Here is a 24,656-nt window from a genome sequence, read left to right on the forward strand (position 1 = left end):
TTTGGAAGGCGGAAAATGGCAGAACAAGAGGTCATTAAGCTAGAACTAGAGGGTCAGAGGTTTAGATATAATGTAAGGAAATGTTACTTTATTGGAAGGGTGGAAGTTAAGTCAAATTGTTTCTAATGTTTCCTTTTCCATATGCACATTATATACTTTACAACGTAAAGTCTAACAAGCTGCTAGAAGCGTAGGTATTCGCAAAAGCATGATCCTAAAAAAAATCACAAATGGATAAACGGCCATCAATAAAACATATCAACAAAACAAAGACATCCAAATTTGATATAAAAAATATGTAAGTACCGTATTGGCTGGGATATAGGCCGCACCCTAAAATTTAGGTGCTTTTTTAATGAGAAAAGTTTCTGCCCCCCGAGATATGCTGCCACTCTGTCCTGAAGATGTACCCCCCCGAGATATGCTGCTGCCACTCTATCCCCCCCGAGATATGCTGCCACTCTACCCCCCCCGAGATTTGCTGCCACTCTGTCCCCAAAATGCCCCCCCCCACCATACTTACCGGTGCAGACTCCACGGGGTCTTGCAGGGCCGGCAGAGGACATCTACACATAACACGCATTCAACTTCCGGTGCCGGCTCTTCCACCGTGGGAAGTACAGGCAAGGAAGATTGTTCACGCAGACATTCACCGGCAGCGGCGATGCGAGCAGAAACAACCTCCGCTGCCGGCACGTCTGCAAGAGGTGTTAAACCACATCGAGCAGACATGCCGGCAGCGGAGGCTGTTTACGCGCATCGCCGCTGCCGGTGAACGTCTGAGCGATGCGCTTGGACAATCTCCCGTGCCGGCACTCCCCCCGTGGGAAGTGCTGGCAGGGGAGGCTGTCTGAGCACATCCGAGAGTAGGATACAGGTCCCCTGCACCGCTGCGGGGGATCTGTACACTACCCCCGCTGCCTGCCCGGCGCCCGGGACTGCATGTCCTGGGCGCTAGACCCCGAATATAGGCCGCACCCCAACTTTAAAGACTTAAAGTGGGGGGAAAAAGAGCGGCCTATATTCGAGCCAATACGGTATATATTTGATATCCTCCTGCCCTATGCTTGTTGCATCCGTTCATGTTAGTAGTATGGTACTCCATACTCAGAATGCATCTGTACCAAAAATATCAATATCAATATGTAAATATATTTCATTTCTAGAAAACATTACAGGACACTCTTTATTATGTTGCTTTCCTAAAGTAATTTGTTAAGATTATTTACTCTAAAAGGTTCGCTAGTATACTTCATCACATGGCTGTGTCACTTATAGATAATTACTTTATAGGGCGGAACAATGATAATGAACAGCCAACCCCAACATTAATACATGCCTGTGATCTAAAATAAAATCAAAGCACACTATGAGTAATAAATACTGTATTTGCTCGATTAAAAGACAAGGTTTTTTTCAGAGCAAATGCTCTGAAAAATACCCCTCGTCTTATAATCGGGGTCATCTAATAATCAGACCTCAAACAGAGGTCTGACTATAAGACTAAGATCCAGATCCCCGCAGCGCTGCAGGGGACCTGGTGTGTAGCCGGGGAAGCGAGCAGCTGTATATAGACGCTTACGCAATTCGCATAGGCAACTTCCGCTGCAGCCGGAAGGAGGTGCCATTAGCAGCAGGGGTTGTCTGCGTCCATCGTGCAGACCTTCCCTGGCTGTTAGAGAGGTGGGGTCCCCGCAGCCGGAGGGTTTATATGCGCGATGGACGCAGGCAACCCCAGCTGCTAACAGCACCTCCTTCCGGCTGCGCTGCAGGGTACCTGGATCCTCCTGTCTGGTAACCTCCGCTGCTGGTGCTTCTGACTCCCTGGTGTGTAGTCAGGGCAGCGGGCAGCTGTATATAGACGTCTACGTGATTCGCATAGGCAACTTCCGCGCAGCCGGAAGGAGGTGCCATTAGCAGCGGGGGGTTGTCTGCGTCCATCACGCAGACCTTCCCTGGCTGTCAGAGAAGTGGGTTCCCCGCAGCAAGAGGATGTATGCGCGATGGACGCAGAAAACTCCCGCTGCTAACGGCACCTCCTTCCGGCTGCAGCGGAAGCTGCCTATGCGAATTACGTAGACGTCTGCCAGCTGCACAGACTACACACCAAGGAGTCGGAAGCACCTGTAAGTTGGGGGGGGAGTGTTAAATGGGGGGCACAAGGCATTTCTGTTGGCATAGTGCTCTATGATATGCCTTTTAACCCCCTTAATGCCACTCTGCCTCCAGAAATACCTTATACCTCCCTTCCTCCCTATATGCAACTCTGCCCCATAATATGCCTTTTAACCCCCTAAATGCCAGAGTGGCATATAGGGGTATAAGGCATTTCTGGAGGCAGAGTGGCACATGGGGGATGAAAAGGCATATCATGGGGCACAGTGACATATAGAGGGTTAAAAGGTATATCATGGGGCACAGTGGCATATAGGGGGTATAAGGCATTACTGAGCCAGAGTGGCAAGCCTGGGGAGAGATGTGCATAACTGGGGGGCAGGTTGGAAAATTAAAAAGAAATAAAAACAAAATATTTTTCTCAATCATAGCTTTTATTTTTTTTTAAAAAAATAGTTTACATGAATTAACATTTACTAGTAAATTTTTTTTCCTATTGGGTCATCTTATATTCAGGCCTGTTTCTTTTTCTTCTAAATGAACACCGTATTTGCTCGATTATAAGACGACCCTGATTATAAGACGACCCCCCAAAATCTGAATATTTATGAAAAAAGAAAAAGCCTGAATATAAGACAACCCTATAGGAAAATAGTTTTACCAGTAAATGTTAATTCATGTAAACCATGTGAACAATTGTTTGTTAATAAAAGCTATGATTGAGAAAAATATTTAGTTTTTTATTTCCTTTTTTTCAACCTGCCCCCCAGTTATGCACATCTGCCCCCAGGTTTGCCACTCTGCCCCAGAAATGCCTTAATACCCTCTATATGCCACTGTGCCCCATGATATGCCTTTTGACCCTCTATATGCCGCTGTGCCCCATGATATGCCTTTTGACCCCCTATGTGCCACTCTGCCTCCAGAATTGCCTTAAAAGGCATATTATGAGCTCTACACGCTGCCCGGACTAAGCACCGGGGACTCAGAAGCACCGGTAAGTTGGGGGGGCATAACACAGGAGGATGCAGGTCCCCTGCATCCGAGTCCCCGGTGCTTAATCTGGGCAGCGTGTAGAGCTCAAGCGGAAGTTGTCTACGCGAATCGCGTAGAGCTCTACAACGTTGCCTGGACTAAGCACTGGGGACTCAGAAGCACCGGTAAGTTGTGGGGGGCACAACACAGGAGGATCCAGGTCCCCTGCATCTGAGTCCACGGTGCTTAGTCCGGGCAGCGTGTAGAGCTCTACGCGAATCACGTAGAGCTCTACACGCTGCCCGGTCTAAGCACCGGGGACTCAGAAGCACCGGTAAGCTGGGGGGAGGGGCATAACACAAGAGGATCCAGGTCCCCTGCATCGCTGCAGGGGATCTGGATCTTAGGTCTCATAGTCAAACCTATTTGAGGTCTGATTATAAGACGACCCCGATTATAAGACGAGGGGTATTTTTCAGAGCATTTGCTCTGGAAAAACTTGTCTTATGATCGGGCAAATACGGTATTCTGATTTTGGTGGGTCGTCGTATAATCAAGCAAATACGGCATATGTCAACAGGTATACACATATGGAGAATCTGAATTCAAAGTTTTTCCCGGTATTCCTTCTCCTTACACTGCAGTGATTTGGATCACTTGGTTGCCACACCAGCTCTACAACTAGCCTACCATTTTAATTTTCCATCTCTGGACTGCTTGCTCGTTTTCATGATGTGTCTGTTCACAATTTTGTAAAGCAGCATTAAAAGTACAATACATTATGCTTGTATGCACATCCTAGAACAAATCTGAGGTCCCAACAGCTGATGTATAATATTATTATTATTAACCTCCCTTTGTGGTTCCCTTTCACAAAGGCTTGTCTTGGCTAAGCTGTAAACATAAGTAATAGATCAACACTCCGTGTGAAGACTCACTAGTAGCCATAGATGGCTACTACAGGGTTATAAAAAAAAGATAATACTGCAACAGTCATTAATCTGCCAACACCGGTAGTTCAGAAAAAAAAAAAAGGCACAGTTTCTCATGAAATAGTCTATAAAGGAAAGTTTAAAAAGAACTACGAAAACCATTTAAATATGACTCGCGCTCCAGCGCTGATTTTGCTTTACACGGAAAAGAGCCACACAAAACTTGTGTTAACACCTTTATCACAATACGATAAAACATACACATTGCTGTCGTTGTTGGTATTTATATTTATATATATATATATATTTTTATACTTGTTTTTTTTCTCTTTACTGTCAAAATAGTGTTTGGCTCGTTAGAATATTTTGTAACTAACATTCTAAGCTTTCTTTTATTTCTACAAGTAAAAAGACAAAAGCCTGGCTCCTATAGCCCCATCCTGGTTGTATCCCATTACGTTAGGGATATTAATGAGACAAAATAGGTAAAACCAATATTTTATCACACACGCAAAATAACGACGCTACCAAGTATTGTACCACATCCAATCACACACGCAAAATAACGACGCTACCAAGTATTGTACCACATCCAATCACATACGCAAAATAACGACGCTACCAAGTATTGTACCACATCCAATCACATACGCAAAATAACGACGCTACCAAGTATTGTACCACATCCACAATACTAATTTAAGGAGATACCCTATATTTTATCTCCGATCCTAAATTCTTTTAGATCGCCGAAAATTATAATTCAAATCAGATATATATCACCAAGATAGTCAATCAAAAATATTTATTGTAAATCCAATTTATAGAATCTATATATGAGTCAAACAGTGCATAATATAAAACACAAAGTTCTTAAAACATATCAAAATGAATCAATGCAAATACAGTATATTATCGATAGTTATCAATATGAGTTACTACTTTATAAATCTAACACAATTAATTTCCATCCCACTCAGCAACCAAAAATTGATAATAATCAGGGCAGTAATAAAAATATCACTCTCTAATATTAGTTCAACTAATATAACAAATTAAAAATAATTTAATTGTGTCTAAGAGTATTAGTGAAGTTCCTAATAGATGCAAATAATGTCAAGCTTCATCTATAGGTAAAAATAAGTCCGTCAGGGTCTGTCCATTTCAGGGTGCCATCTTAAGGTCTCTTTTTTTTTTTTTTTTTTTTTTTTAAAGACATAAGCTTTTAAAGACAGGGCTTATTATCAAAGCCTCCACCTCTTGATTGGAATTCTCCAATCATAACGGTGGGTTTTACCTAGTGCTGAAACAACGAATCGATAAAATCGATAATCGATAACGGAAATCGTTGTCGACGATTTCCGTTATCGATTAATCGAGTGATCGATTCGTTGTTGGAGCACTCGGCTCCTTTTACTTACCTCCGCGAGCGTTCCCCGCTTCTGCTACACGCTCTGCAGTCTCCGCCTTCTAGCTACGTGACGGATGTGACGCGTTCCGGAGGTAAGTATTCTTCATGTCTATGTGCACAGATCGCACAGAGCCACTCGCACGGTTCGCTCTGTGCGAGTGGCTCCATTCGCACAGAGCGGTTCGCTCTGTGCGAGTGGCTCCATTCGCACAGAGCGGTTCGCAGGGGTGGGGGTCCACGGTGGGGTGGGGGTGGGGTTTCAGGGGATGCAGGGTGTGAGTGTGGGTGCAGGGCAGAGTGGGGGTGGGGGTGCAGGGCAGAGTGGGGGTGGGGGGTGCAGGGCAGGAGACTGGGTGCAGGGCAGAGTGGGGGTGGGGATGCAGGGTGTGAGTGTGGGTGCAGGGCAGAGTGGGAGACTGGGTGCAGGGCAGAGTGGGGGTGGGGATGCAGGGCAGGGTGTGAGTGTGGGTGCAGGGCAGAGTGGGTGCAGGGCAGAGTGGGTGCAGGGCAGAGTGGGTGCAGGGCAGAGTGGGTGCAGGGCAGAGTGTGAGTGTGGGGGCAGGGCTGGGTGCAGGGCAGAGTTGGAGACTGGGTGCAGGGGCACAGTGCAAAGTGCTGGGTGCAAAGTGCCAGTGCTGGGTACAAAGTGCCAGGGCTGGCTGCAAAGTGCCAGGGCTGGCTGCAAAGTGCTGGTGCAAAGTGCTGAGTGCTGTGTACAAAGTGCTTGCTGGGTGCAAAGTGCCAGGGCTGGGGCAAAGTGCTGGGTGCAAAGTGCCAGGGCTGGGGCAAAGTGCTGGGTGCAAAGTGCCAGGGCTGGGGCAAAGTGCTGGATAAAAAGTGCTGGGTGCAAAGTGCCAGGGCTGGGTGCAAAGTGCCAGGGCTGGGTGCAAAGTGCTGGGTGCAAAGTGCTGGGTGCAAAGTGCTGGGTGCAAAGTGCTGGGTGCAAAGTGCTGGGTGCAAAGTGCTGGGTGCAAAGTGCTGGGTGCAAAGTGCCAGGGCTGGGGCAAAGTTTCTTGAACAGTAATAGTCCACCTCTTTTCAGAATGTTTGGGGTTATTTTGTTTCATAAATATTGTGTTTGGGTTCTTGTACTTTGAAAATATTGTTTTTTATTACATCATAACAAAATAAGAATGTTAATGTAAATTTTAAGTTGTTTTTTAACATCCAGTTCATTAAATTATTTTAAATAAACGAAAAATTTGCATATTGTTTTTTTTTATCCGATTAATCGATTAATCGAAAAAATAATCGGCCAACTAATCGATTATTAAAATAATCGTTAGTTGCAGCCCTAGTTTTACCCATTATAATTAGGATTTCTACTCATATTTACACCGTTGTAATTTCTTAATTTACCTGTGAGAGACGCTCTGGTCTAAGAATTAACTTAAAACCGTTACATATGTGTTTGGAATTTATCCTTGGTCACCCTAATCGCCAAATGTTACTTCCTAGATAGTAACTCAGGTCCAAGTTACATTTCTAAAGATATGCAGTGTCTACTCCTTAACTTTCTCATGGAAGATAACATTAATTGTATCATATATAAGCTGAAACATCATTATACATGAATACTCCTTTGTTCTCAATTATAGAGGGAACAAGGACAAAAAGAAATAATCACTACATGATTAAGTAAAATAAAACGGATCTGACTCCATTTTGTGTTCATGTAAAGTACAGAATATATGGAATACATGTTTTCTATCATAAAATATCTGACAATGAGTAACCAGTTTAAAGCACATTGATCAAATGGGAGCTATGCAGATGTACATGAGCAGTAGCTGATCCGTGGCATACAGAAAGCTAAAAGCTGGCTACCCCTGGTCACATGTAAAAGCAATATTAGGCATGGCCGTGCAGAACACACCAGTCGCCTGTGTATTTCCCATGTGGACATTTCTTAATATATATATTCTATTACATGTGGCTAGAACACAATTATTACATTCGCTGGGAAATGTGTATATTTAATAAATCATGTCTTAAGATGACCTGGAAATAGGTTTAAAACGATGAAAGTGTACAAATCAGGCATGAAATGAGAAACCTGTAAAACCCTCACACAAAAACAACAGTCTTGGACTCTCCAACGCAGTCCCAAACATCTCACCATCTCTTGTATTGGTCCTGCATTATAATCCTCTATTTACACCAGTTTTTTTTTTTTTTTTATTGACTGCTAATAGTCAGATCATTGAGGAGGTTTTAGATAATTGTGATTTTTCTGCCATCACATCTGGCGATTTTACCTCCATGACTTCCGTAGATACCTATGGTAAAGCAGGACATTGTAGTAGAGTTTCACAGCGTTTCCGCCACGAAGCTATTAGCACACATCTTATTGTGAGGCATCAGTCAAAAACATGTGATTTAGGAGAAAGATGACAGCTTCCACACGGCAACAAAACAGAAACCCACAGGTAGTAATAGTTCCATGAAAAGGAAAGCCTGTTACATTGTATTGTATCCAAGTGTGAGAAATGATCAGGAGACTACCTGCTATTAACTACTGGGCCCGAATGTAATTTCTACATTTTTTATAATAGGACCTAACTGGTCAAACATCTTCATCGCCCTAGAAACTGCTAACCATTTTATAATAAAATGAATGCCATCTCTGCAACATCCTGATACTTCTGAGTGTCTACAAACCTTATATCTTCCAATCCCAACTACCCTGAAAGATATTCATCTCTTCAACCTCTTTGTTGCCGCTGAAACATTATAACCTTCTTTTCTCTCACTCATCAGATCCATCCTAACCAAAATCTCTATCTTGGTCAAACCCGCTACCTCTTGTCTGCCCACCGCCACTCCATCAGCCTCTAAACCGGGCCAGCCAGTCTACACCTAGAACTTCAATTAAACCACAGAAACTGGCCAAGGAGGCACATGCTTTACTTACTGCTAAATCTATAAAGTCCACTTCTTCACACAGCTGATCCTTTCATTTACACATTCTCCAGTTATCTCTTGGATAAAAATATTGACATTCAAGAGTTCAGAGGAGGGCTTCCAAAACGGTATTCCTTTGCAGGGAAAAAATACGAGGCAAGACTAAGGGCGATTTCAAAGGAGGAGAAATGTTTACTTTAACGAGACAGTGGTAGGTAAGTGGAAAAGTCTCTCCCATAGACGTGAAAGAATTTAAACATGCATGGGATAGGTGTAATGTTAGTGCTTGGTCCTGTCGTAGATTCAGGATAAGGTTTGAGTTTTTACAGAAGGAAAAATGGGCAAAATAGGTCATCAAATTCTAGGTTTCTACGTTGAACCGTACCTTGTTGGTCGCTAACGTAGTAAATTCTTTTCTAGCAGCTGTTCCTCTCCACTACTGCTCTACATCAGAATACCCATACTCTTCCTAAAAAAAAAATAGACTCTACTGGCTACTCTACGCGGACAACACTCTAATCTACCTCTCCATACATATGGGGCTCTATACTAATACATATAAGTATTAGTAAAAACACCTCAATATTTCAAAGACCTAACTCCGACCTTGTTTATTCCTAAAGCCCAAGCAATTGGGTCAAAGGTTCTTAAAATTCGGCAAACAAGAATTAAAAAAGAAAATGAGCGCTCAGGGTATTACTCTACCCAACTACAACTGTGTGTACATGGGGTGTGTGAACATATACGTCTGTGTAATATGAATCTGATGTTTTCTAATGACCTTACAGACATAAAAGTGATGCCCCCCAGTGAAATTCTAAGTTCTTATATTAATGATAGAGGTCAACAGGAGTATGAAGTTACCCCCTAGCCACAAGGCGTGTCTTCCTACCCTAGAGGTTACATGTATGAATGCGAGTGGAAACACCCAGATATGTATAAAAACATAACTTATGCTTAAGCTTCACACACTACTTAAACAAGAAAACAGATACAGCTCTTCATTAACAAGATAGACAAGGCCATTAGCCATGCCACAAAATGGGCAATTGGACTGTTTAATATGTATTTAAAACATTAAATATAATAGCCTAAATACAGAAACTCTGGTCTGCAGAGCTAAGCAGTGGTGTAATAAGGACCACTTGAAATGTGGTTTTATCGCCATAGCAACAAATGAAATGTATCTGCTGATGGGACCATTATGTTGGTTGCTATGGCGACAAGACCATTTTGCACAACACTCACCATATCGGATTCATAAACTGACGAGCGCTATTTAGACGTCTCGAAAATACATTGCACGCAGCAGCCAAGATGCTTGGGGCAGCTAAAATATTAATTTTACCTACTAATCTCAGTATGGACACAACTGCCAGTGTCAGAAACAAATTAATTATATAGAGAGGTTAAGAGATATGCTCTGTATATTGTAACCCATTAATAAATATTAGCTTTTAATAACCATTAATGTAAGAGCATCCTTTTATCCGGCCCGGATATATTTTTAGTAATGGGTACAATACCCAAACAACAATCAAGCAACAAGTAAGTATGCATAGTATGCATCACGTGCACACGGATGTGTTTCTAACATATGAGCGCTAATAAAATGTTTCAATCATATTTTTATGATTTTTCCTTGGTGCAACATAGCCATGGACTGCACAGCGATACAGAACTATGCCCACCACCCAAGAGATGCCAGTGTCATGGAATCATGCCTACTGCAATAGGCAAGGTAACCCTAATGACCCCTGGGTGTCGACAATGCTGGAGACTAAGAATGTCAGAGCCACTCTCAGCAACTTAACATACCTGCGTATAGATAACACGGAGCTACTGTAAGGAGGATGACAGTGACGTGTACATATGTGTGCAGTACGCAGAGATGAGGGATATCTGCACATCATATCACGTAATCGGTGTTGTATACGGCTCCTGGTGCATTAAACATGTCTCCGGTATCACTCACCGTGCACGGCGGACGACTGCAGGATGGTTCCTGACGTGCCGTCTATCACTTTGATGCATCCCCGGCTGGTGACAGCCAGAATGGCGTTGAGCGCCGGATGATAAGACAAGCTGCTGACTCCCTGCTCATCGCAACGTAGACAGCCGTCCCTCATAACCAACCACTCGGAGGCGCCCGCCGCGGCCCCCACCGCCATTTTCGGGAGCAGGGCCCCCTCCAGGCGGGATACCGGGGCGGGGAGGCCGGCTGCAGGAGGAGAAAAATGGGGCTGCGAACTAACGCTACAAGGACAGGAAATGGAAGGATCCGGCGAAGGAACTTGGGGAGAATAAGGGCCGCTGGCCGCTGCGTCAGGTGACAAGAGAGCAGCAGCCGTAGCAGCACCGATACCGCTATACACCATCCGGGGTAGCAGCCAGGAAGCCGCACGGACAGGAGGAGGAACACCGGAAGTGACGGAGCTGCGAACGCGTGACGACAACGCCTGTACGTGTACGTGAAAGGCAGAGTAAGGAATTACGCACTTTTTTTAAAAAAAATATATAGAACAACTTTATTGACAAGCAATAACTGACAACATAGTATTTTCTGGGGATGGACGATTTATCACCTTTGCTTGCAGGGTGTTTTTACTTGATTATTGTAAACCTAAACAAAAATGACCAGGTTTTTAGAATGGCATGAAGACATTTTGTTTTAGCTGTAAAGATATGCCAATAAAGTTATACAATTTGACTGCAGAGAAGAAATGTTCAGTTCATCTAGTCTCTCTGTCAATTCCGCTCACTAATGCCTCTAGCCATACAACCTATTTGCCTTTCCAACTCTTTGTTGCGTTGTCTGCTTACTTTAAAGCCCTTAGGAATAATCATTCCCAAGTTCTTCGCAGATCTTGCTTCTGCAGTACCCTAGCACTGTATTTTCCATTTGGATTTTTATGTTCCAAGTACATTACTTTACATTTATCAGTATGGAACTGCTCCTCGCATGCTCTGCATCATTCTTCTAATAAACTTTCATCATTAGCCATTTAGTACATTCCACCAGGAATGAGTATGCTATTGCAGACCTTTGAACCATCTACAAAAATACATAACAGAGATTTCATTGGCATTTCTATACCAGTCTTAATTTTTTGTGGACCAGAGAAATAGAAAATAGCCTACAATACATTAGTTTACTAATTTATTCATTACTAATTGTCAGGCTAGTCACTAGTAAAAACTGAAATGTTTCTAAATTTGGTTCAAAGGTGATATCAAAGTTGATATCGTGACGGGCAAAGCTTTGGCTTCTGGTGTCCATGTGAGCAGGCCTTTCAAACACCAGAGGACTGATGGTTTCCTCGAGCATTTTAGGGGACCTAAGAGTTTTATCCAAGACTTCATGGAGTCGAAGCTTTGCTCGATGGAGTCCAGTGGGAGCAGTACTGTTAAGTATTGGACTTCATTGGTTGCTGGTGGTGAGCTAGGGGATTTCTGCAGGACCTCCACTTTTACCTTTAGGCTCATTATAACTTGGTATGCAATCGGTAACTCCTTACACTGAGTTTATTTTGGATGGCACTGGGCGCTATAAGGGTGGCATCGAGCTGCTCTTGCAACTTTTGAAACTCAATCTATTCCACAATAACCTGAGACTCACACAGATAAAAAAGATGATATGCTGCATAATAGTTAACAAAGGTATGTTGATTAGGCCAGGGGCCCTATATAATTTCGAGGGACTCCAGCGCACAGCTTTTCTCTCTTGGTAGCTATAATTCAGCATTCTTTGTCCACCCCCTTAGCCCAAATCAAAATTATGTGGATATACATACAGCTCTGATGGATCATCTTACAGGAGCTGTACGTGTTGTTTATTATATGGATTCACTTGTTATTGTTTGTTATACTCACGTATCACCTTGAGGCAATGCAGAATTTTGTAATACCTTGTGCGGTTGGGAGAGGGAGGTGTGTGGGATATTCTCTAATTACGTTAAGAGGCTAAATTCCCCTGATAAGCGACAACTCCTTGTAGAGGAGGCAACAAAAGTTGGAGCCGAGACTATCATGGCCCAGAAACACGTTTTGCTTACTCAAAGGTTCCACGATGCTATTTCAGGAATTTTCCCATTGCATTTCTTGCCAATGGAGACACTGAGATCTGTGCAAAGGTGTTGGTAAATAGACTGGTCCCCTTGTTACACCCTAATCAGATGGGGTTCATGTTGGGGACACAACCTAGTGACAACCTCCTTATGTTTCTCAACATCATATGGGAGTCTCCTTCTGGCGTCTTTTTTATATTGGGGATTCTTACAAAGATGGTATTTCACAGGTGCTAGTGTCCGCTATAATAGCAGTGTACACCAACGCCTCGTAGAGCGTTTACTTCTTGGGGTACTGCTCTTCACCTTTCAGTATTACCAATGGGTGGCCATTATCACCTCTGCCATATCTTTTGGCACTCGAGCCCCTGGAGTCCCAGGTGAGAGCTCATCCTATGATTAGGGGATTTCCTGTTGCGGGAGGGAGAGACATTTAATTGGGACTGTTTGCGGATGACGTCCTGGTGGTCCTCACTTCTCCAGGTTCTTCGCTGCCCCCCCTTGGGAATTGGGGAGAGCGTTGGTTGAAGGAGTTGGGTCAGCTCTTTTAGGGGAGTTTCTTGACGTACTTTGAGGAACTCAATTTGAAGTGCGGACTTCCTGACAAAGAACTTTATAAATACTTGCAAATTAAATTGGCCCTGTCCCAAAGAGGTTATGATGCCAATTGAAAGGTGCACCCCACCCCGATTTTGGGTTTGTGTGAGACGGCTCCAGAAAATAACAAAGCCTTCTCCATTTGCCATAACCTTATCAGTACTAGATTCTATGGAAAGAAACTCACACACGCGAGAGCATGGGAGGTAGACTTAGGCAGGGAGTTCCCCTTAGAGCAATGGTATGAGGCGGAGGAGAACATGAGGGGTAACCCATTGCACATCAAAGTAAAAAAATTGTAACTAGATGGTACCCAACGACAGCCCGTTTGGCAGCAATGTTTAGGACTGCACGTCCTCAGTGTTGTAGAGGATGTGATGAAAGGGGGACGTGGTACACATGTGGTGGTCCTGCCCAGTGTGGGAATGGTTGTTCCGGCTCATAAAAGAGGTTATGGGTTACAGATTGCCTTTCTCCTCTAATCTGGCCCTTTTGTGAGGATGAGCTCCCATCCGTTAGATGAAAGCTGCTGCTTACTGCTAGCATTGCTCTTCCAGATCTTCCTTATCCTCGACCATCATAATGGTGTCTGTCTCATTCGGGAGGGACTTTTTGAAACAATATGGAGCCCATAGCTCAAGTGCGCACAATGTCAAGCCTGGAACTGGGAGGTGAGACTCAATCCAGGAAACAGCTATACAGGGCAATTGGTGGTAAGGTTGGGCTCCTTGACTTTCAGAGATACCAATGAGTGAAACTTTGCCCAGCATCCCATCGCTAACACAGTAGGAGAGGCAAGTTGGACAATAAGATCTGGGGATGAGTGCAGGCCTATGGTATTGCAATGACATTTTTCAAAACACATCGTAGCAGCGTTTCCTTGAAAATTCAAAGATTGTTTCTACTCAGACTACATTTATGTTTGAGGTCAGTACCCTGCCAGTTCCTGTGGGGCACCCGCAAAAGAATATGCATGACAGAGAATATGCATGATTAATTTTAATTTTGTGTAAAAAAGTTAAACAATGTAAATACAGTAAATGCTATTCCGGGGTCTCTAGTTTAAGCGGGAAGGAGTTATTAATAAAACTGCAGTACCCCACTATGTTATTATTGGCATTTGTCACTGTCTTTTTTTTTTTCGAATCCAAGCTTTATCAGTCCTAACAAAAAATAAGCGTGATCTCATAGTACGAATTTTCAACCGTAGTTGCGGAGTGAACGGATTCTGGGTAATTTTAAAACCAATTCGAATCCGAGTCCCAAATCCTGGAAGATAATATCTTAGATTTTGATGTCAACAAATAAGGGCGGAGGGGATACGTATTGGATACGCCGTGGAGCTTTAAACGCTAGAGTGCAATGCAGATATTACCTCATTGTTTACTTTGGGAGACCCATTTTGGCGAAGCCAGTTTCCTTACAAGCTGATGGAGTGTGGTCTCCGCACAAATGGCCGCTATCATATGGTTATGTGAACGGTTTCCTGGTCGTAGATATTGTTGTCTCTGGCGTTTATAACTCTCCATCCCACGTCGCGAGTTGTGAACGACCTGGCGACGTCACTGTCGTCGTCAACATCATTAGCACCTCCACTGCAAGCAGGAAGATGCAGCCGCCGGGCCCTGCTTTACACCCCCACAACAGCCCCCCGGGAGACTTCACCTTTGTGTCCTCCAACGAGGCGGAGGGTGAGGCATATAGGCCAGGGGAACCGGGCTCTCTTGCTTCTTTATTATTGTGTCACTACTTAGATATAAGTGTCTGGAGCACCGTGGAGGTTATGTGTAAAGAACCATTGAGGAGTAAAGTGCTCAGAGAGAAGCACACAGCAGGAACTTTTCTTTGGCTGCTATGGTGATTGCCCCACTTTCTCCAGTTTACCTGGAGTTGCTCCTTACACATAACCCCCTTTCTTTTCAGCAACCAGTGTGTTAATTAACCCTTCACCTGCCACAGTAGCCAGGATTTACTACTATTTTTATTGTTTTCTATAGTGCCATCATATTCTGTAGAGCTGTACAAAGGGTAGACAGAACATAACAAGTAGTATATAGCCTAACAATATGGCTTACAGAAACAGGTAAGGAGGGCCCTGCTCAGATGAGCTTATATTATCTATCTATCTATCTATCTATCTATCTATCTATCTATCTATCTATCTATCAGGAATATATTTAGGGGCAGACATTTGGTGTTTCCATCATAGCGATGGTATATGATGCCGCAAATGTGAAAGAAAAGAGAACTTTAAAAATATCTACTTTGGATAATCTCAGCGAGTTTCCGTGGCAATGCTTGCTGGAAGGGTTGTACGTAGCTAGATGGACACAAATTCTGACAGCTTCTTCTCACACTCAATGATTTTTATCAGCATGTCACTGCTTGCCTCGTTTCTGCACATTTATGGTATTGTTTACTTGCTGTTTTTCTCCGTTATTTCAGTTATGTAGTTTTGTTCCAGATTACATTTGTGCTCGATTTCGCCCCCCCCCAGCTTAGATGTCCGCGTCCGGCCCACTATCACTTCTACGGGGCTAGAGAGGGATTTACAGCATATTTTGCTATACTGGTTTTGCCAGTGCCCTTTATGCCCCCTATTCCAGTTCCACTTATCTTTTATTACTTTCCTTACCATGACAGGCCTGGAGGGATGAGGATGTGCCGTCGATGTCTATTGCCGAGATTTAGTGTTCTGTTACTATTCTTTTGTAAAAGCAATATTGAGTAGTACTTTTATAACGTGTCCATTTCAAGTTTATGTTGAAAAATAATATTGCTTATTTAAGGAACACTCCCATTATACTTTTCTATATTTATCGGTAATATTTGTCTCATAAATAGTAACTTTATTCTTTATTCCCTGAAAGTACTCGCTTACCTATGTTCTTTTGCTGGACACAAAGCTGCAAGGTCTTTCGGACCTTTATTTGTGACAGTAACAATATTACCCCTTAATGTTCAATGTCTGACCAGGAAACTCCGCTTGTAAGTCACACTGGGAAAGTCGTGAACTTTTTTTTCCCCATTTTATTTATTTTTAGGAAGCGATTAAGCAAACCTTACAAAAAGTAGCTTCCCTCCCAACGATTGCTTCCCGCGGTGAGCCTTCTCTCTGTCCCAGTAGGCAGACCCAGTCTCCGGCAGACGCTGCAGGTGCCCAAACTGTCAGCGACTTGCCCACTGAGAGAAGGCGCGTTAAGTAAGCTGCACTTAAATCTCTTTAGATAACTGTGGAAATCTTATGTTTAACCCCTCAGTCCCAGAAGTTTTTGGTACCTGAAGTCCCAGAGCAATTTTGCCATTTTTGCGGTATGTCGGTTCAGCGATTATTCCCCTTTCCTGCAAATAGTGAACCCATGTAAACTATATGTTTTTTTTTCAAGGAGCGATAAAGCTTTCTTTTGATACAATAATTAGATGATGAGCTGTAAATTTAGGAGAAATTTTGTAATTTGAAATTTTGTAATTTTGTAATTTAGGAGAAATTTTGTAATTTGAAAAAAAACCTAATTTTTAATATATTTAATATACTTTCCCAGCACTTATAGGGAACATACTATAAGGTGTACATTATTCGTAGGCAGAGTGGCGTATGGGGAGGGGGGAGGGAGGCAGAGTGGCGTATGGGGAGGGGGGAGGGAGGCAGAGTGGCGTATGGGGAGGGGGGAGGGAGGCAGAGTGGCGTATGGGGAGGGGGGAGGGAGGCAGAGTGGCGTATGGGGAGGGGGGAGGGAGGCAGAGTGGCGTATGGGGAGGGGGGAGGGAGGCAGAGTGGCGTATGGGGAGGGGGAGGGAGGCAGAGTGGCGTATGGGGAGGGGGGAGAGAGGCAGAGTGGTGTATGGGGAGGGGGGAGAGAGGCAGAGTGGTGTATGGGGAGGGGCCAAGGAGGCAGAGTGGTGTATGGGGAGGGGCCAAGGAGGCAGAGTGGTGTATGGGGAGGGGCCAAGGAGGCAGAGTGGTGTATGGGGAGGGGCCAAGGAGGCAGAGTGGTGTATGGGGAGGGGCCAAGGAGGCAGAGTGGTGTATGGGGAGGGGCCAAGGAGGCAGAGTGGTGTATGGGGAGGGGGCAATGAGGCAGAGTGGTGTATGGGGAGGGGGGAGAGAGGCAGGGTGGTGTATGGGGAGGGGGGAGAGAGGCAGGGTGGTGTATGGGGAGGGGGGAGAGAGGCAGAGTGGTGTATGGGGAGGGGGGAGAGAGGCAGAGTGGTGTATGGGGAGGGGGAGAGGAGGCAGAGTGGTGTATGGGTGAGTTATAGTGGCATATCAGGGTGCACAGTAGCATATAGGGAGGTATAAGGCATAAATGGGGGCGAGTGGCATATTGGAAGTTATAAGGCATATCAGGGGGCAAAGTGGCATATAGGGGGTATAAGGCATATCGATATTAGGCATATCAAGGGGGCATAAGACATATCTGGGGGTAAAAGGTATATCAGGGGGCTCGGTTGCATATCACTGGCATATAAGGAGTATAAGACATATCGGGGCAAAATGTATATCAGGGGGCACAGTGGAATCTCTGGCATATAGGAGGTATAAGGCATATCTGGGGGCAGAGTGGCAAGCTCGGGGCAGTTTGGTAAATATAAGAAAACATAAACAAGGCTATTTTCTCATAGTTTTTATTAAATATGAAAGCTAGTTAATATATGAATTAATATTTACTAATAACTTTGTATTAAAACCTAGTTTGAGAAACACTGTGTTTGGGTTCTTGTAGCTTTTATTATTATGTCAGTAAAATAAGAAGGTGAAAAGAGAAATGCCATTGTGATGAAGAGATGAAAGTGTATTAAAAATTAAAAAAAAAAATTGCATTTTTTTTATCCGACTAATCGAAAAAATAATCGGCCAACTAATCAATTATTAAAATAATCTTTAGTTGCAGCCCTAGTCAGGACGTACCAGTACGTCCATAAGGGTTTCTTGCAATTAGGGCTGCAACAACTAATCGATAATGAAATACGTTGCCAACGTATTTCATTATCGGTTTGTTTTATCAATAATAAGATGAGGGTTTTTTTCAGAGCACATGCTCTTAAAAAAACAAAAAAAATAAAACCCTCATTTTATAATCTTTCATTCAGTGTGATTTACAGCAGTTACTACTTACAGTCCCTCCCTGCAGTCACTCTGTCCCCACCCATTTCCTAAAGCGTCCACATGGCTCAGCGACTCAGCTAACTGTGAGTTAGGGGCTGCTGAAGTTAGGGGAGGTGGGGGTTAATTTAGGGGCAGTTATGGTTAATGGGGTGTTTAGGGTTAATTTAGGGGCACTTATGGTTAATAGGGTCGTTAGGGTTAATTTAATAAGGTTAACTTAAGGTGCAGTTAGAGGTAGAGGGGGGCAAACTAAGGGGAATCTAAATCCTGGGGGCAGTGAAGATTAACCCAGTACTTATTTATAAAAGTATTGTGTCAGTGTGATGTGAACGGGTCTGTGAATCTATGAGGGGACTATGGCATATCAAGTGGTATAAGGTAGAGCCCTGCGCGGGACTGCTTTTTTTAATCCCGCTCCCGCTGACTTTTTGCCCAATCCCGCCCGCTCCCGCAATGTGGGTGTTCCGATCCCACCACATTTGTGGCCAATCCCGCTCGCCCCTGCCACATTTGTGACCAATCACGCCCACCTCCTTACCTGAACTGCAGATTTCCCGCGCAGTCCAGCAAGGCTGCCCTCAAGTTGCTCCCTCACAGAGTCTCTTCTCTTGCTTCGCCCAGGAACAAGGCGGAGTCACAGGAAGTGACATCACATCCCGTGACTCCGTTTTGTTCCTGGACAGAGCAAGAGAGGAGACGCTGTAAGGGAGCAGCGAGAAGGAAGCCTTGCGGGACTGTGCGGGATTACCAGGACCCACAGGTACAGTACCTGACCTCCCGCCGTTACACCAGCAAGAAGGCCCGCAAGTTTTTTTGGCGGGACCCGCCTTCCAATGCAGTCCTCTACTATAAGGCATATAGGGTACATAAAGCATATGTGGGGAGGGCATTGTGGCATATCTGGGAGGCACGTGGCATATCTGGGAGGCAGTGTGGCAAGCCTGGGCTCAGATGTGCATAACTGTTTGGGAAATAAAAACAAGAAATTTATTTTTATCAAAGTTTTTTTTCATTCTGCCCTTTTTAACATCCAGTTATTTTAAATAAATGAAAAATTTACATTTATTTTTTAATCTGACTAATCAAAACAGTAATCGGCTAACTAATCGATTATGAAAATCACTTTACTCTTTATCAAGAGTATTAGAATTAGCAAAACAGCGGGAAATTGGAATGCAAAACAAATCGTATATGTCTCAAAATCTGTCCATATTAAATATAATATATATATATATATATATGTTTGACATCATCCTGCTGTTTGTATGGCATCATAAGTTTTCTCTGTGAGTAAATAGGTCTAAACGATACTTTCCAATACTATACATATTTTACATGTCTTTGTTTTCTGTATTTGCAGTTAGGGCAGGGTACACTTTCCATATTTAGTTGTTGACATTTCTCTCCATGCATGTATATGAGAAGCCTTAACTATACAGCCAGGTCCTTTTTCCCCACCTCATTTCCTCATAGCTGCTGACAGCTCTGTCCCTGTACGCACTACAATGTCATAGTATACTTACTAAGCACATCAGCACAGCTGATCTGTTCTTGCTGATATGATCTCTAGATTGTAAACTCGTTTGAACAGAGCCCTCCTTACCTGTTGTCTCTGTAAGTCCAATTGTTATGTTACAATTCCTATATGTTCTTTAGTGGGCTAAACAACCCACTTTTATATATATAATGAACACCATTACCTCTATGAATTTATGAATCATTGATTTAATCATTGGGTCACAGATAAGGCAAAAAAGCTCTTGGTGCGACTGACGTACCAGGTTAGGCCAACATATCACATCAGATGCATTCAGCTTTCTGCTGTGGACCAACTATTGCATTTGCTTTCTTATTGTTTTCCATTTGTTATGTATGCACAACACAGAAGGTTTAGAGGAGACAGGTCCTCTAAACAAGCTGTTTTTGAATTCAAACGTGCATCTCTTATGACCCCTCCCAATGACTTGACCATATTGTTCTAAATTTGTCGTAGACCTCAGTGGCTCCATAGCATCCCCTGATGTGAAATTAAATCTAGGTGGAGATTTTTCTAAAGAATCTACGGCCACCACGTTTCTTCGTCAGAGGGGATACGGCTGGCTGCTGGAGGTTGAAGAGAATGATCCTGAAGATAATAAACCTCTCCTGTAAGTTGTTTTTTTGGGGTGTGCAGTGTACTTTCTAATACTTTATCCCTCACTTGCCACACTGGTATCTAATATCCCAGAGGCATACTGTGTACATAACATTTACTGTGGGCGAATATAATAATCTGATTCCTCATCATAGTATTACTTTAATGCATGTTTGTGTGAAATGCCTTTGTGATTTTTAGATGCAGGTTTGTTAAGCTATTGCTTTGGGGGGCAATCTATAAATGTGGGGATTTGGGAGCTTCTGCAGGCCCTAGAAGCTTTGATGTCACCGGAGTTATAGAGGGCTGTTGGGTTACTAATTGTTTTATTCCTAAAAATCTTGCCTACTTTGTCATTTTGTATAATGTTGCTCTCTGTCTCTTCAAAGCAAATTTAAATACAACAAGAAAACAAAACTAACAGTGTATGTTGATGGACGACATTTGCTTTCTTTTAAAAGGGAAGAGCTGGACATAGACCTAAAGGACATCTACTACAAAATACGATGCGTTCTCATGCCGATACCATCTCTTGGATTCAACAGACAAGTTGTACGAGACAACCCTGACTTCTGGGGACCCCTTGCCGTTGTTCTGTTTTTTTCAATGATTTCATTGTATGGTCAGTTCAAAGTAAGTCAGATGAACATCACAATTTTCTGTATGCTTTTATTTACAACTACTGAAATAATTGCTTTAACTGTTTAGTGCCTCGCATTTGCTTGTTGCACCCTGTGCTTTCCTTCAGAGGGTACTTTGAATATTTGTAATTGTTTCCCTGCAAATGTAAGGTAAATTTTAACACATCTTTGCATTTGGTCTCCTGAGCAGCATTAAAAATTGGCCCTAATGCTAAGGCAAGTGGCCAATAAATGGCTAGCGTACAGCCACCTGCGGGATGCACATATTATTATAATATTTTATATTAAAAAAGTGCAGATATAACTCTGCTTTTTTAATGTTCTGCAATACCACATGGAGATTGTGTTCCTGCTCTACAAAGGATGTCCATATCTTTCTTTCCCCTTAATAGGGGAACTGTAGCCTCCAAGATAAATGTACCCTGTGGTCTTCTTGAATGAAAATTAGAACTCCCTTTTTTAAGTGTAGCAGATTGCTAATATATGTTCTGTTCCACTCTACTAGAAACTTGCATTGGGTATAAATTAGGAATGTTAAGGTAGTTCAATTGAAATTAGCAATTGTTTCAAAATGCATGAAGTACCAAGTATATTAATTGTGTCCTCAGATGTTGCATAGAAAAGTATCCTTTGAGAGCTTTTGAGTAAGTAAGCGTTCCAAATGTAATTTCGAAATTATACCAAACCATATACACACGTGTGTGTATGTGTATATATATATATATATATATGCGTGTGTGTTTGTGTAATATCTGTAGGCCAATGTTCTGTTTCTTTGCTTCATCGTTTATATTACAAATCTTGCTGTCTCAGGTTGTTTCTTGGATCATCACAATTTGGATCTTTGGATCACTAACAATCTTCCTGCTCGCTAGAGTACTTGGTGGAGAAGTAAGTGGCATGTGGTTACTCTTTTTTTGCTGTGTGTGTGATGTATCTCTGACATTCATTCCTTACCCTTTCATAGCACATTATCAAAAACAATATGATTACTTAAAAGACTAACCAAAAAATATCACAAGGACTGACATTTAAATCGCTTGTGTTTTCATTTAAATCAGTTTAATAATGCATTTTTTTTAAAAAACATGTATTTTTTAGATTAACATATATAAGAATAAAAACATTAAATATTTAAAAATCACTCTTTTTGGGTAGTGTGTCAATTTTACAATAAATAGGGAATGGGCAAGGAAGAGCAAAATGCAGTATAGTGTTGAATTAGTGGTCAGGAGTCACCATCTACTCCTCATTTGCAAGGCTATAATCAAAGCTTTTTATGACTGAATAGATAAGATGCCATTGGGTTGCCATTGCTAACCCCTACCAACTGGGTAAAACTCTAGGTAGTTATTTAATGTGATCTCATACACACTGAAACAGTATTCCTTTGACCAGGTTCATGCAGTAAGCCTGATATTTCGGGCAGGGGGGTGTCATCAGGTTCTAGCCGTGTTTCTCTTGCTCCACTGACACTGAAAATAACAAATTTGGTTTAGTTCCTCTTAAACCAACTAAGTTTCATATAAATAATAAATATGAGTTTCCAGTTGTGTAAAAGGGATAGTAAGTCTTCAGCTCTCTTTACTGTTTTGTCACTTTCATGACTGTAATGCAGACTGTTTAAAAGGCATCTGGTTTAGAACTCGGACAGTCCTGAAAACCTTCAAGGCTTGGCCTTCTGCAGCCCTTTAGAGGTGATGTTTAACTCTTCGGACTATGAGAATTTAACATGCATAGGATTGTATCAATTGTTCTATGCATTATGTGTGTATCTTTAATAAAAGTCTTTGGGGAATTTCGGATTTTAAACGTGCCGACCATAACATCGGTCATAGTATTAATATTGAGTATCGGTTTTGTTGTTTTACAGGTGGCGTACGGACAGGTACTTGGTGTTATAGGATACTCCTTGCTCCCTTTGATTGTAATAGCCCCTGCACTTCTAGTTGTTGGATCCTTTGAAGTTGTCTCTACAGTAATAAAAGTAAGTTATCCTGCGGCGCTTACCAAACCACACTGCAATATAAAGGCATATTGGTTTGGGTAGGAGAAGGTCACTGGGATTGCTCTTTCATGATGCCTAGTGACATCAAGGTGTTGAAATTTACAACTTCCCTGCAAACTCCCATGTAGACAAATAAACATTCAAATGTTGTCATATTTTAATCATTTTATTGTGAGAGGCCCTGTCTTAAAGTGTGAAATTAACCCTTTCAATACTGTTTTACTTCCCAGCTCTTTGGTGTTTTCTGGGCTGCCTACAGCGCCGCATCCTTGTTAGTTGGAGAAGAATTCAAGATGAAGAAGCCTCTCCTAATCTATCCCATTTTTTTGTTGTATATTTACTTTCTTTCTTTGTATACTGGAGTGTGACAGTACCTCTGAGATGCCCGGTTCAATTGGTACATGTATATAAAGTTGAATGCTGGATGGCTTGGTGATGGGAGTCTATTATGGCAGGGCTTCCTCCCAAACCCTGGGTCTGTATAAAACATATGTGTACATATTATTTAACTCCTAGAATCCTTTCTGAGGGGTTTACTATCAAATGCAATATGTTATAGCCTCCTGTGGCATGGAAGCGTTCGGCAAACTGATGTAAGCTCTGTATTTTTATGAAAACGTTATGCGGTTTTTCTTAAATCTCCAGTAAATCATTGAACAAATTCGCAACCCGGTACAGGCCGAGCCGTTTGTTCACAAACCGAGTTTCTGGGTGGTCTGCTCTGGTATTCTTGAGAAATTATGTGTGAAATAAGACATGTCACAAATTCAGAGTCTGTTTATGAACATGGTGAAAGATGGTTCCAATAAAATCGATTGGTGTATTTTAATATATTGCATCTGATTGCACTTGAGTTGTGACTTCAGCACGTTGATGCAATCAAACTCCTATTCACAGAAATAAATGAAGACGTTCAATTCAGTTCAAACCCATGGTATCCAAAGTCATGCTGTTTCTCCAGAATAGTTTTTTTTTTTCCCTCATAGTTGGGACTTCGTATTTTGTATAAAAGTTTTCTAGCTGTGTTAGCTAAATGTGCTGGCTTTTGTAGGAAAAATATGCCACCCGAAAAAAAACAAAAAAAAAACTTTTGGGCTGGGAAGACTATTAGTTATTTTCCACTTTTGTCACTCCTATTTGTAGAGGTTCAATCACACAAAATGTGTAATTCTGCTGGAAACACAAATCGGTTGACATGAATCTGTGTACATGCGCACCATTCTGTGGCAGTTTTACATTCCATGTCATTGGGGTAAAGTGCCCTTTTTTTCTCTCTCTCTAATGGCATATACAAGGTTGGCATGTTACATATAAGTAACGCTCCAACCTAAGTGATGTGTACCTTCCCAGACATTGGCATTATTAAACTCTACAATTCTCTTACATTTCGTGACTATTATTTCTGTTTACTATATCCAGATTAGCGATCTATCTCTCTGTCCTTTCTAAACAATTTAAGCCGCTGCTCTGATAACATTTTCTGTCACGATAATACGATATTCTTGTTTTAAAGTGCAATTTATTCAGGGGAAGGGATTATTTTATCTGTTGAAAGTTAAGATTTGTTTAAATCTTACAAACTATTATGTAGATATGAAAATAAATATTTATGAAACTCAATTCTGACTCCATAGGTGTAACAGTTTTGATGTAACATTCATAATTTCAATAATTTTGCTGTTGCATAACACTTTTTTTTTATAGATTTAATTTCTGAATAAGTGTAAAAGAATAAAAAAATAAAGCTGCAGAAAATAAAAATGGA

General features: G+C 42.3%; 2 protein-coding genes across 3 annotated transcripts in view; one reads left to right on the forward strand and one right to left on the reverse strand.

Annotated features, from left to right (window-relative positions):
- BIRC6 (baculoviral IAP repeat containing 6) overlaps nt 1-10,747 on the reverse strand; it is a 116,376-nt gene extending 105,629 nt beyond the window's left edge. For both annotated transcript variants that reach the window (XM_053461190.1, XM_053461189.1), the window contains exon 1: nt 10,313-10,747. In XM_053461190.1, coding sequence (XP_053317165.1) covers nt 10,313-10,715 — 403 coding nt within the window. In that variant the 5' untranslated portion in view covers nt 10,716-10,747. The remainder of the gene's footprint in view (nt 1-10,312) is intronic.
- A 3,792-nt stretch (nt 10,748-14,539) lies between these two features.
- YIPF4 (Yip1 domain family member 4) lies at nt 14,540-24,656 on the forward strand. The gene is made up of 6 exons (XM_053459506.1): nt 14,540-14,692; nt 20,102-20,255; nt 20,704-20,875; nt 21,697-21,774; nt 22,757-22,870; nt 23,122-24,656. Exons 1-6 carry the CDS (start codon nt 14,611-14,613, stop codon nt 23,257-23,259), a joined length of 738 nt encoding a protein of 245 aa, XP_053315481.1. The 5' UTR covers nt 14,540-14,610; the 3' UTR covers nt 23,260-24,656.

Source organism: Spea bombifrons, chromosome 3 (genome assembly GCF_027358695.1).
Source record: "Spea bombifrons isolate aSpeBom1 chromosome 3, aSpeBom1.2.pri, whole genome shotgun sequence".
NCBI lineage: Eukaryota > Metazoa > Chordata > Amphibia > Anura > Pelobatidae > Spea > Spea bombifrons.

What these genes read in the sequence shown, in the direction of transcription:
- YIPF4 (XM_053459506.1), top strand. Translation starts at nt 14,611, where the DNA reads ATGCAGCCGCCGGGCCCTGCTTTACACCCCCACAACAGCCCCCCGGGA. An exon ending in GTCCTCCAACGAGGCGGAGG is followed by an intron (nt 14,693 to 20,101) that starts GTGAGGCATATA and finishes AATTTGTCGTAG; the next exon opens with ACCTCAGTGGCTCCATAGCA. An exon ending in CATTGTATGGTCAGTTCAAA is followed by an intron (nt 20,876 to 21,696) that starts GTAAGTCAGATG and finishes TTGCTGTCTCAG; the next exon opens with GTTGTTTCTTGGATCATCAC.